Source organism: Schistocerca piceifrons, chromosome 3, assembly GCF_021461385.2.
Source record: "Schistocerca piceifrons isolate TAMUIC-IGC-003096 chromosome 3, iqSchPice1.1, whole genome shotgun sequence".
Taxonomy (NCBI): domain Eukaryota; kingdom Metazoa; phylum Arthropoda; class Insecta; order Orthoptera; family Acrididae; genus Schistocerca; species Schistocerca piceifrons.
Genome location: NC_060140.1, coordinates 692,169,518 through 692,183,697, shown reverse-complemented (window position 1 = coordinate 692,183,697; position 14,180 = coordinate 692,169,518). Strand labels below are relative to the sequence as shown.

General features: G+C 44.1%; 1 protein-coding gene across 1 annotated transcript in view; it reads right to left on the bottom strand.

Moving 5' to 3' along the window:
• Positions 1-14,180, bottom strand: part of LOC124788970 (ATP-dependent translocase ABCB1-like) — a 329,202-nt gene that overhangs the window by 225,924 nt on the left and 89,098 nt on the right. The window contains exon 5 of the mRNA XM_047256259.1: positions 2,815-3,117. Coding sequence (XP_047112215.1) covers positions 2,815-3,117 — 303 coding nt within the window. The remainder of the gene's footprint in view (positions 1-2,814; positions 3,118-14,180) is intronic.

The window sequence follows — 14,180 nt, the reverse complement described above, 5'->3', positions numbered from 1 at the left end:
CGAACGCTTTTTCCAGGTCGACAGATCCTATGACCGTGTCTTGAATTTTCTTTAGTTTTGCTTCCATTTTCAACAGCTTCTCTGATGCCTTTACCTTTCCCAAAGAAAGACTAATTGTCATTCAACACATTCTCAGTGTTCTTTTCTTTCTTCTGTACATTATTCTTTTCAGTAACTTGAATGCATGAGCTGTTAAGCTGGTTGTGCGATATTTCTTTCACTTGCAAGTCTTTTAAATTGTGTGGATGATACTTTTCCCATGGTCAGATGCTATATCGTCACAATCATACAACGCGATTAGTCGTTTTGTTGCCACTTCCCCCAATGTTTTTAGAAATTCTGATGGAATGTTCTCTATCCCTTCTCCCTTATTTGATCTTAACTCTTCCAAAGCCCTTCCAAATTCTGATTCTAATACTGGATCTCCCATCTCTTCTACATCGACTCCTGGTTCCTCTTCCGATCTCTCCTCTGCATTTAACAGTGGAATTCCTATTGCAGTCTAAATGTTACCACCTTTGCTTTTAATTTCATACCATTTCCACCGCTGTCTCCTCTGCCTTTAACGGTGGAATTCCTATTGCAATCTAAATGTTACCACCTTTGCTTTTAATTTCACGGAAGGTCGTTAGACTTTCCAGTATGCTGAGTCATTTATTCTGACAATCATTTCTGTTTAGATTTCTTCACATTTTACATGCAACTATTTCTCCTTAGATTCCCTGCACTTCCCATTTATTTCACTCCTAAGTAACTTGTATTTCCATAAATATTTTTATACTTCTTTCTTTCAGCGATCATCTGAAGTATTCCTTCTGTTACCTATGGTTTCTTCGCAGTTACCTTCTTTATATCCATGTCTTTCTTTCCAGAGTATACGATTTACGTTTTTAAGGACGCCCTTTGTTCTTCAACTGAACTGGCTACTGAGGTATTCCTTACCGCAGTATCTACAGCCTTAGAGAACTTCAAGGTATCTCTTTATTCCTGAGTACTTCCTTACCCCATTTCTTTGCTCACTGATTCTTACTGACTAGTCTCTTAAACTTCAGTCCACTCTTTACTACTACTAAATAGTCTACATCTCTTTAGTACTACTAAAGAGTCCATATCTCCTCCTGGCTACATCTCACAATCTAGTATCTCACTTAGGAATCTCTGCCTGATCATGATGTTATCCAACCAAAATCTTCCCGTATCTTTCGGCCTTTTCCTGCTATTGTGATTCTTGAACAGAGTATTCGCTATTATTAGCTGAAATTTGTTTCAGAACTCAGTGCTTCTCCTCTCTCATGTCTACTACCAAGCCCATATTCTCCTGTAGCTTTTTCTTCTTCTCCTACAACAGCATTGCAATTCCCCATGACTCCCTTTACGTGCTGAATTACCCATTCATTTTCCTCACATAGTTTCTTTATCTCTTCATCCTCGGCTTACGACGTTGGCAAGTACTCGTATACCAGAATTACCGTTGTTGGTGTTGTTTTGCTGTCGGTTCTAATGAGACTAACACAGTTAGTGAACTGTTCACAGCAACTAACTCTCTACTTATCTTCCTATTGATAATGACTTCTTCTCCCGTTATACCATTTCCGCTGCTGTTGATATTACCCTCTACTCATCTAACCAGAAATTCTGTTTTCTTTCCGTTTGACTTCACTGACCCCCACTATATCTAGATTAAACCTTAGCAGTTCCCTTTACAAATGTTCTAGCTTCCCTGTCACATTGAAACTTCTGACACTCTCCACAACCTGACTCGTAGAACGTTATCCTTTCATTGGGTATGTAATCTTTTCCTCGTGGTTTCCCCCTCCCCCCTCCTCCCGTATCCAAATGGACACGGGAAATCATTCTGGAATGGAGGGATCGTCACGATACTTTCTCAGTTCCAGGTCACATGTCCTCTGGATACACATTAAGTGCCCTTAATGCAGTGGTTTCCATTGCCTTCTGCATCCTCATGGCGTTAACCATTGCTGACAGTTTGTCATCCCAAGGGCAAGAGAGTGTCCTGAACCTCTCTGCATCCTTCCGCCGTGTTTGTCAATGCCGTTGGCAGAATGTGGATGACTTCTTATGCCACAAGTCTTTTCCCACCAAGGCTGATGATTTTTATTCAGAACGTAAGCGAGGGCAGGTTTCGTTACCTGGATCAAGGAAGTTTTGATTGCTAATCAAAGACGGTACACATCGTCCACAGGTACCATTTTGCATGCAGTGTTACAGAAATAACTTGGTTTTGTTTGACTGTTCCACCCACACTTATTGTAAAGGCAGAGTGGAAGGCTATGTTTATAGCGAAATTTGTGAAGGTTAACAAGGGTGCAGATCACAGTAATTTCAGAGGTAATAACAGAGGGGCTTTCGTCGGCATCCAGTTCGTTAGACGCACGCAATGTAATTTACTTTAGGCATAGTGCCCCCTATACCATGATATGGGCATTAGACCAGAAAGTGTGGCAAGTGTAGATGATTACCTCTCAGCTGAAGGATTTCAGCTGTGTCAAGAGATGTTACAGTAGCATTAAGTATCCATGTTTTTATCCTGCTATGTTCATCCTAGTGTGTTAGGCAGAGATGGTAAAACTAGGGAACTGGTTCAGTCTTTATTACAACTGGTAGTTCTATTTAGGGCATATAACACATAGCAACATATAATTGTTGTTATGGTTTGACAGAAATGAGCTACAGCGTTTCAGCAACTATTGTTGTCCAGTGTTTTGAACACTATATACACTCAGCGAAAGAAAGTCGTCTCCACTGCACGAAGGCGTTTCCGTCCTTCATCCGACACTTCAGTGCTGCACTTACCTGACGGTATGCGACATAGTTGAAGGTGAAGACGCAGACGTAGGTGAAGAGGAAGGTGGCGGCGCCCAGGATGGCGCTGTAGATGACGAACTGCCGGACGCCGTGCAGGAAGACACGCACCGCCACGTCAGGCACCTGCTCGCCAGCGGCTGTGGCGTTGACCAAGGCGGACCCGAAGTCCACCATGACGCCCGTCAGGTCTCCAAACAGCAGGTTGCTGAGAGGTGCGCCTACGCCGGCGCCCGCCGCCGCCAAAACTCCAAGGGCCAGCAGCCAGCGCTCCCATGCGGTCGAGAAGCGGAACTAAACAGCAAGCGAGGCGGAAGCATTAGGAGTTAGCGCCATGTCGACGGCGGAGTCAGGAACTGTAAAGGATTTCATGTTCTAGCACGTATACATTTTTTACGTATCACTCCAGTAGTCCGATTTAAGGCAGCTGAAAACTGACAGACAGTCGGCCGGACTACTCGTACCACCAACGCACCAACGGCAGCCGGGAGTTGCTGACAAGATAAAACGTAGCTACAGCTCTAATTACAAATAAGAACTGGCTTTGACATGGTCGGACCAAGTATGGAGATTTATAACATAAGTGATTTTTAGGTACTTTACGTGATTTTTGTAGGAGACAGAAACTTTAAAGCGATTACCTATTCCACAGAGAGAGACACGCTGTGGCTGTTACCTGCAGAGAATACTTGTCGACATGAGGTCGCAATTTCAGACCTTAAATGTCAGATGCCAATTATTTTGAATCTGACTACAGGGCAGCACACTAACGACTTTCAAATCTATGGATCCTAAAGTTAATACTACACTACTTTAGTAACATCAGTCTGTTAAATGGATTTCAGATAGAGAAAAACGTCAAAAATCAAGTGAATGTAATAAGTACGAAGTGAAATGATCTTCAAAAGAGCTTTATTTGCAGAATAACTGAAATACTGCTACAAGTCGATTACCCTTATTTTACTTTTTGTAGCCTCTTTTTAAGAGTGTGCCAAGTCCATTGCCCTTTCTGCCAGAATTAGAATGTCGTCAGCAAACTTCAAGCCTTTTATTTCTTTTTCCAGAAATTTACTTCACTTTCCAAATATCTCTTTGGTTGCTTTAACTGGTTTGTCAATGTGCTATTTGAATAACTTCCAAAAATATACACCAGATCTAATCGATTACCAGATAATAGAACCCACAAATAAGAAAAGATAAACACAAAGTAATACATCACCAAATTGCTAATCAACTCAACACAGGGATAGGGGTGTGGTGTTGAATGGTGACGCTAGGTATATACTAAATACCACTTCATAAATCTCCCATATGGATTGCAAGAACGACAACAGAATATGTACACACAGAGGCGTTAAAACAATCATTGTTTTATTTATGTTGAATTTATTATGGAACTCTTGTTAGTTGTAATGTTTCTTCCTCTATTTTAGCTCACAATCGGATTTATTTAATCAAAATCGAAACAGAACTACCGAAGTATGGTGGAACTCAACAGTTTGATCTCTAAAAACAAATTGCTCATTTCTAATTCTAAAATTGTGTTGTTCAGCTGCTTGGATTTATTTCAGTTCCTCAGACTTTATATGTTAAACAAATACGTAATAACTATTTGGAGTGGCCTTTACAAAACTGAATTGTCTTTTCTTATGTTTTTGTGACGTGGCAGCTTACCACTTCTAGCTTCTTTCTTGAAATATTATTTCAGTGGCAGCAGAGCGTAGTTGTGGGGGTGAGTGAGCCGTCATATCAGAAAAGACATAAAAAGCAAAATTGAATTTTGTAAAGCTGTTTTTTCCATGCTGTGTACTGTTCAAGTGTTTTTGTTTACATCTGATTCTGGTTTCACTCATGGCACAAAATGTGCTGCCCTTCTTTGAACATTCTCGATGTACTCCGTTAATCCTATCTGGTATGGATCCCATACCGCGCAGTAGTACTCCAATAGAGTACGGACAAACGTAGTATAGGCAATCTCTTTAGCAAATCTGTTGCATTTCCTAAGTGTTCTGCCAATAAATCGCGGCCGTTTTATCTCCTCCCCCACAACATTTTCCATGTGTTCTTTCCAATTTGAGTTGTTCTTAATTGCAATTCCTAGGTATTTAATTGAATTTATGACCTTTAGATTTGATTCATTTATCGTGTAACCAGAGTTCAGCGGATTTCTTTTAGCAATCACATGGATGACCTCAGTATACGAGGAACAACAATTTTCTCACATTTCAAGTGACTTAGCTCCGACATAATATATTCACTACTACACAGAACACTGTTGTGACCATGACTGACTCTTTGTGTTGCATTGAGGGTATTTCGCCGGTGCTGTTCGAGGTGCAATACAGCAGCTCAACCTGCAGACTTGGCTAGCATTGGCACTTATGTTCAAGAATGCATTTCTGGCGGTGTTTTCATGTTTTCGTCCACCCCGTTTAGGTCGATACAGTGATACACACTGCCGAGTGACTCGTGACAAATAATCATGCTTGACTTACGTCGTCGAGTATAGCGGGGCTCAGCTGTAAAGGGCACTCCAGCGCTCCTCAGAGACGCTGCCTTCGATATCCTGGTTGCTGATTTTTATCTCAGAGCTCAAGTGATCCTTCTTGAGATATCCCATCTCTGTAGTACATCTCTTACATTTCCCCTGAATGCAGTATAGCTGTTCCATATGATGGCTCTTCCAACACACAGGACGACCTTCACAATAATTCTCCGTTATTCCACTCTCGAACAGTACGTGGAAAAAACGAACACCTATATCTTTCTGTGCGAGCACTGATTTCCCTTATTTTATTATGATCGTCATTTCTTCGTTTGTAGGTCGGCATTAACAAAATATTTTCGTTTTCGGAGGAGAAAGTTGGTGATTGAAATTTTGTGAGAAGATCCAGCAGCAACGACAAACGCCTTAGTTTTAATAATATCCGCCCAAAATCCTGTACATGCCCGTGACTCTCTATTTCCTGTTTCTCGACAGTACAAAACGGTAATTAACAACGCAGACGAAAGTGACAGACAGTCACTGGAGAGGATTTTGGCGAAAAGTAAGGGGACGAAAGTTGGAAAAGTTGATGCAGAACTCAATGTCGCAGTTGCGAACCTTGTTTATACCAAAACACCGTAAAAACAGCCATAAAAATGCCCATGAAAGCAAAGTTTGATGTCAAAGCCATATAACCTGGAATGTGGAGAAGTGGAAGGAAGTCATTTGGCCGGCCAGTGTGGCCGAGCGGTTCTAGACGCTTCAGTCTGGAACCGCGCGACCGCTACGGTCACAGGTTCGAATCCTGCCTCGGGCATGGATGTGTGTGATGTCCTTGGGTTAGTTAGGTTTAAGTAGTTCTAAGTTCTAGGGGACTGATGACCTCAGATGTTAAGTCCCATAGTGCTCAGAGCCATTTGAACCATTTTTGAAGCCATTTGGTCAGATGAATCTAGTTTCAGACTGTGTGTACCTTCTGGCGGAGTTCACGTCCCAGGAGTGAAACGGAGTAGGTTTCGATGATGATTTGGACAGCGATTTCGTGGTATTCCATGAACCCCATGTTTACTCTGCAATGCTGCATTGCCTCTCAGAATTATGTGACCATTTTGGCTGATTAGGTCCATCCTTTGGCACAAGGTTTCTTCCCCAAGGATGATGTTGTGTTCGAGGATTACAGAGCTCCTGTTTACGAAGCTTGGATTGTCCAGGACCAGTTTTGTAGACACGAGTATGAATAATCGCATCTCCCCTGGCCACCGCAGTGATCAGATCTCCATATTATTGAGCTTTTGTCGGCTGCGTTACTTTGGGAAGAATAGTGCGTGATGACTATCCACCTCCATCATCGTTACCTAAACTTTCCACTATTTTGCAGGAAGAGTGGTATAAGATTCCCTGGAAAACCATACTGGATCTGTATGTTTACTCCGAGACAACTGGAGGGTGTTCAAATGGTTCAAATGGCTCTGAGCGCTATGGGATTTAACTTCTGAGATCATTAGTCCCCTAGAACTTAGAACTACTTAAACCTAACTAACCTAAGGACATCACACACATCCACGCACCTGCGACCGTAGCGGTCGCGCGGTTCCAGACTGTAGCTCCTAGAACCGCTCGGCCACTACGGCCGGCCGCCAAGGTGTTTCCTACACCGTATCAGACATGCTAATGTGTTGCTTTTGCAGTACTTCCGTATTTTTGATTTCCCGCCGTACTTCAAGATAGTTGTACCTCAGAGTCTGAGATAATTTGGATATAAACTCATCTCAGTCATTCAAGTGATCGATACAGGATTTGCGCAAAATTAACACGGATGTTAATCTGGGTGCAGAAATCGAAGAGCTACAATAAAAAAAGTAGGGAACTCTACTACAATGGAAACAATTTTTTTTTTTTTTAGTTATCGCTATTCTGACGGTTTTGATGCATCTCGCCACGAGTTCCTCTCCTGTGCCAGTCTCTTCATTTCAGAGTAACACTGGCAACCTAAGTCCACAATTATTTGCTGGATGTATTCCAATATCTATCTTCCTCTACAATTTTTACTCTTACAGCTCTCCCAGTACCATGCAGTTTATTCCGTGATGTCTTAACAGATGTCCTACTATCCTGTCCTTTCTTCTTGTCAGTGTTTTCCTCATCTCCCTTTCCTCTCCGATTCTGAGCAAGACTTCCTCAGTCCATACCTTTTCATTCCACCTAATTTTCAACATTCGTTTGTAGCACCGTATCTAAAATGTTTCGATTCTCTCCTGTTCCGGTTTTCCCACAGTCCATGTTTCAATATCATACAATGCTCTGCTCCAAATGTACATTCTCAAAAATTTATTCCTCAAATTAACGTCTACTTTTGATAATAGCAGACATCTCTTGCCAAGGAATGCCCTTTTTGCCACTGTTAGTCTGCTTTTTATATTCTCCTTGCTCCGTCTGTCATGAGTTATTTTGCTGCCTAGGTAGAAGAATCCCTCAACTTCATCTACTTCGTGATTACCAATCCTGCTGTTCTCATACGTTCGTCTTTCTTTGATTTCTCGTAATCCGTATTCTGTACTCATTAAACTGTTAATCCATTCAGCAGTGCCTATAACTTTTTCACTTTCACTGAGGATAGCAATGTCTTTAACGAATCTTATCCTTGATGTCCTTTCACCTTGAATTTTAATTCAACTCTTGAATGTTTCTATTATGTCCGTCATTACGTCTTCGATGATAGCTCAAACAGTTAGTGCGGATGACTACTTCCCTGTCTTACATCCTTTTTAATCCGAGCACTTCGTTCTTGGTCTTCCACTGTTTATTTTTCCCTCTTGGCTCTTGTACATATTGTATATTACCCGTCTTTCCCTATAGCTTTTCGCTATATTTCTCAGAATTCGTAACATCTTGATCTACTTGACATGTTTTCCAGGTCGACAAATACTATGAGTGTGTCTTGATTTTTCTTTAGTCTTGCATCCATTATCAACCGCAGTGTTATAACTGCCTCTCTAGTGCCTTTACCTTTCCTAAAACCAAACTGATCCTCATGGAACACATGTACCATTTGCTTTTCCACTCTTCTGTATATTATTCTTGTCAGCAACCTGGAAGCATGAGCTGTAAAGATAATTGATCAATAGTTCTCACACTTGTTGGCTTTCGCAATCTTCGGAATTGCAGGGATAATTTTTTTCCAAAAGTCAGACGGTATACGGCCAGACTGATTCTACACACCAACGTGAATATTCGTTTTGTTGCCACATCTCTAACGATTTTAAAAATTCTAATGGAATTTTATCTGTCCTTGAGCTGCTACTGTCTTTCAAAGCTCTTTTTAATTCTGATTATAATACTGGATCCCCTATCTATTTAGTATTGGAGGGCAGCGTGGAGGGTAAAAATCGTACAGGGAGACCAAGAGATGAATACACTAAGCAGATTCGGAAGGATGTAGGTTGCAGTAGATACTGGGAGAAGAAGAACCTTGCACAGGATAGAGTAGCATGGAGAGCTGCATCAAACCATTCTCAGGAATGAAGACAACAACAACAACTATCTATTCTATATCGACTCCTGTTTCTTCTTCTGTCTCTTCATCAGACAAGTAGTCCCCTTATGGAAGCCTTCAACCTATCGTTTCCAACAATCCGCTCTCTCCTCCGCGTTTAACGATGGAACTCCCATTGCTCTCTTAATGTTATCACCCTTGCTTTTAATTTCACCGAATGTTGTTTCAACTTTTACGTCTTCTGAGTCAGTCCTTCAGACAGTCAGTTCTTTTCCGGTTTCTTTACATTTTTCATGCAGACATTTCGCCTTAGCTTCCCCGAATTTGCTATTTATTTCATTGCTAAGTGACTTGTATTTCTGTGTTCCTGAATTTCCCGGAACATTTTTGTACTTTCTTCCTTCGCCGATCAACTGAAGTATTTCTTCTGTTACCCATGGCTTCTTCACAGTTACCTTCTTTGTACTTTTGTCTTCGTTTCCAGCTTCTGTGATTTTTGTTTGTAGAGATGCACCCGTGGTATCGGGCAACCGACACGGTAGCGCAGTGTGTTCAATCTGCCTTTGGCAGGGCAACAGGGCGGACGCGCCAGTGTTTCCGCGTGAGGAGGGCGAGCTCGCCTTGTTTATATTCTGACGGCCGTTGCTTAAGAGCCGGCTTACCGTATACAATCCATGGCGAACAGTTACCGTAAATCTACACTCCAATCTACTTTCTGCATCGATTATCGCCGACCCAAAGCACTGGAGGTGGAGCGTTTTCTGCGAGAGGAAGTGAAGATTCCGGCGACCGATATTATCGGCATACATTTGTCAATCTACATCTACATCCATACTCCGCAAGCCACCTGACGGTGTGTGGCGGAGGGTACTTTGAGTACCTCTATCGGTTCTCCCTTCTATTCCAGTTTCGTGTTGTTCGAGGGAAGAAAGATTGTCGGTATGCCTCTGTGTGGGCTCTGATCTCTCTGATTTTATCTTCAAGGTCTCTTCGCGAGATATACGTAGGAGGGAGCAATATACTGCTTGAGTCCTCGGGAAAGGTATGTTCTCGAAACTTCAACAAAAGCCCGTACCCAGCTACTGAACGTCTCTCCTGCAGAGTCTTCCACTGGAGTTTATCTGTCATCTCCGTAACGCTCTCGCGATTACTAAATGATCCTGTAACGAAGCGCGCTGCTCTCCGTTGGATCTTCTCTATCTCTTCTATCAACCCTATCTGGTACGGATCCCACACTGGTGAGCAATATTCAAGCAGTAGGCAAACAAGTGTACTGTAACCTACTTCCTTTGTTTTCGGATTGCATTTCCTAAGGATTCTTCCAATGAATCTAAGTTGGCATCCGCATTAGCGACCATCAACTTTATATGATCATTCCACTTTAAATCGCTCTTAATGCCTACTCCCAGATAATTCACCGAATTAACTGCTTCCAGTTGCTGACCTGCTATATTTTAGCTAAATGATAAAGGATCTTTCTTTCTATGTATTCGCAGCACATTACATTTGTCTTCATTAAGATTCAATTGCCATTCCCTGCACCATGCATCAATACGTTGCAGATCCTCCTGCATTTCAGTACAATTTTCCATTGTTACAACCTCTCGATATACCACAGCATCATCCGCAAAAAGCCTCAGTGAACTTCCGATGTCATCCACAAGGTCATTTATTTATATTGTGAATAGCAACGGTCCCGCGACACTCCCCTGCGGCACACCTGAAATCTCTCTTACTTCGGAAGACTTCTCTCCATTGATAATGACATGCTGCGTTCTGTTATGTAGGAACTCTTCAATCCAATCACACAATTGGTCTGATAGTCCATATGCTCTTACTTTGTTCATTAAACGACTGTGGGGAACTGTATCGAACGCCTTGCGGAAGCCAAGAAACACGGCATCTACCTGGGAACCTGTGTCTGTGGCCCTCTGAGTCTCGTGGACGAATAACGCGAACTGGGTTTCACACGATCGTCTTTTTCGAAACCCATGGTGATTCCCACAGAGTAGATTTCTGGTCTCCAGAAAAGTCATTATACTCGGACATAATACGTGTTCCAAAATTCTACAACTGATCGACGTTAGAGATATAGGTCTATAGTTCTGCACATCTGTTAGACGTCCCTTCTTGAAAACGGGGATGACCTGTGCCATTTTCCAATCCTTTGGAACGCTACGCTCTTCTAGAGACCTACGGTACACCGCTGCAAGAAGGGGGGCAAGTTCCTTCGCGTACTCTGTGTAAAATCGAACTGGTATCCCATCAGGTCCAGAGGCCTTTCCTCTTTTTTAGCAATTTTAATTGTTTCTCTATCCCTCTGTCGTCTATTTCGATATCTACCATTTTGTCTTATGTGCGACAATCTAGAGAAGGAACTGCAGTGCAGTCTTCCTCTGTGAAACAGCTTTGGAAAAGGACATTTAGTATTTCGGCCTTTAGTCTGTCATCCTCTGTTTCAGTACCATTTTGGTCAGAGTGTCTGGACATTTTGTATTGATCCACCTACCGCTTTGACATAAGACCAACATTTCTTAGGATTTTCTGCCAAGTCAGTACATAGAACTTTACTTTCGAATTCATTGAACGCCTCTCATATAGCCCTCCTCCCATTACATTTCGCTTCGCGTAATTTTTTTTTTTGTCTGCAAGGCTTTGGCTATGTTTGCTGTGAAGTTCCCTTTGCTTCTGCAGCAGTTTTCTAACTCGGTTGTTGTACAACGGTGGCTCTCTTCCATCTCTTAACGATCTTGCTTGGTACATAATCATCTAATGCATTTTGAACTTTGTCCACTGATCCTCAACACTATCTGTACTTGAGACAAAACTTTTGTGTTGAGCCGTCAAGTACTCTGAAATCTGCTTTTTGTCACTTTTGCTAAACAGAAAAATCTTCCTATCTCTTTTAATATCACTATTTACGGCTGAAACCATCGATGCAGCACGGTCTGTGTTAAAATCATTAGCGGCGGGGCGTGCGAACGCATCTTTCTGCCATGCTGATGGCAGTATCGGGGAGGTAACTGTCGACCGGGCGAGTTTAGATATGCGTACGGTACGCATTTTCGAACTACCATTCGAACTTCCTGCAGAGGAAGTCGTCGAAGCACTGCGACCATACGGTACAGTGCACGGCCAGACTGCGGAGAAGTTTCGGACACATGCTGTCCTAAACGGCATCTGACGGGTCCCCATTGATTGCCGATACCGCGTCCCGACCTACTTACAGATCGGCGGATGCCTTGCAATAATTATGTATGACGGCCAGCCTCGGACCTGTTCCGGGTGCGGCAAAGATGGCCACCTTAGATGCGAATGTCTACAACGGCGTATTACGCAACTCTCACCCGCCGCCAGTGGCCTACGCCGCTGCTCTTGCTTCTCCTACCGACACGCAACGCTGCCCTGACACCATAAATGAGCCCAAGCATACCCCGACGTAGAGCGCCTTGGAAGGCTCGCCGCCTCGGACGACCAACAACCCAACTCTGACGGTACCGCCGCTGCCGGCCGCTGATCCAGTCCCCTGTAATGCGATTGCAATCGACTCGCTCATCACCCCTAACGCGACCTTCTTGCCAGAGCGACACGACTCCCCTCCGTCATCGGACGTGGAAGGTCTCGTAAGGAAACAACGTTCTCCAAAAAACGTCGCAAGAGAAGGCGCCGCACAGTTTCCGGCCAAGAGGAGACATGCAGACCGAGGACGAGGCCGCCGTTGATCCGAAAGACGCCCCAGAATGCGCCAATGCCGAAGGAGACGCTGTGAGCATGGCGACATCCATTGGTGTGCCTGCACCATGGGGACGCTGATCTGAAATGGACATAGCGCAGCCGAAACTATACCACGAGCCAATAATCCATCTTCTGGAGACAAAAAGGACGATACACCGGTGCCCGCCTGCACGGCATGGCAAGACGAGGAGGCCGAGGAGAGGGATCCGTTACGGGACCCTGCGTCGTCCGCGCCACTCCAGTAATCACACTCTCCCCAGAACCGCCTTCGAGCGAGCAGGATGGCGTTCCACCATAACACTCACGCCCTTACGCTGGCGCCAGGGTGGACCAGCATCCAGCGGTCCACCACCAGGTCTATCGGATGGCACCAACAACATCTGTCCCAGAGTGAGAAACCGCCTTACGCAGGAGATGTTCTGGCTTCTGATATTGATTTCGCCCTCCTGCCCACGCCTCCACTAGTGATACCATGGGTTGTGGAGTGGCCATCTATGTCTGCTGATGGATTCCCGTCACTGATGCCACCTTCCATCCATCAACTCGAGGCATGTCACTCCTGGGAGGGGGGGGGGGGGGGGCGTCATGTTTCATGAACGTCTGTGTCCCTTTAGGCACTAACCAACGACATGAATGGGCCCAGTTTTATTCTGAGGCTATCACACCCCCCCCCCCTATTTTTAGGGCGATACGATTACTGCCTACTAGCAGGTGATTTTAACTGCGTTCTGCACCCATAAGATCAGGTTCCACGCTATACTACATGGCTCGAACCATATATAGTGGTGTAGGACCTCCTGCTCCAAAGTACCTGGGAATGTGGGAAGTCCAACATGGCGACCATTCTGGTTCTATCCTTCTTACCTGTCATTCAGTAAGCCGTTTACATAGGATATATGTCTTGCAGAATTTTAGATCTGCGATTCTGGATGCCAACTGCCGGCCACTGGCCTTTTCGAACCCTTGTGCTTATATCTCCATGGTCCTCCTTCCGCCCCAATCTGTAATGTGCAACCATGCGCCATAGAAACTAAATACTTCTCATCTCATGAGCTGACTTGTCGCCTACAAGTCACCGAGACGTAGGCAGCCTGTGAAAGACGCATTCCCAGCTACCACTCGACACTGACGTGGTGGATGGACTGTGCCAACTACCGTGCGGTTCTCCAAGATTTGGATGCTCAACTGCAAGCCCCGACAACCAGTTAGAACGGCAAAGAACTAAGGCGAGGATAATTTCTGTGGTGTCACCGCCAGACACCACACTTGCTAGGTGGTAGCCTTTAAATCGGCCGCGGTCCGTTAGTATACGTCGGACCCGCGTGTCGCCACTATCAGTGATTGCAGACCGAGCGCCGCCACACGGCAGGTCTAGAGAGACTTCCTAGCACTCGCCCCAGTTGTACAGCCGACTTTGCTAGCGATGGTTCACTGATAAATTACGCTCTCATTTGCCGAGACGATAGTTAGCATAGCCTTCAGCTACGTCATTTGCTACGACCTAGCAAGGCGCCATTACCAGTTGCTATTGATGCTGTAAAACATGTACCGTCAAGAGCGATGTTCACCATTTATGGATTAAAGTTAAGTATTCCACAGCTACGTCCTTTTTTGCTAGTCTCATTTCCTTGACCTGCTCCAGAC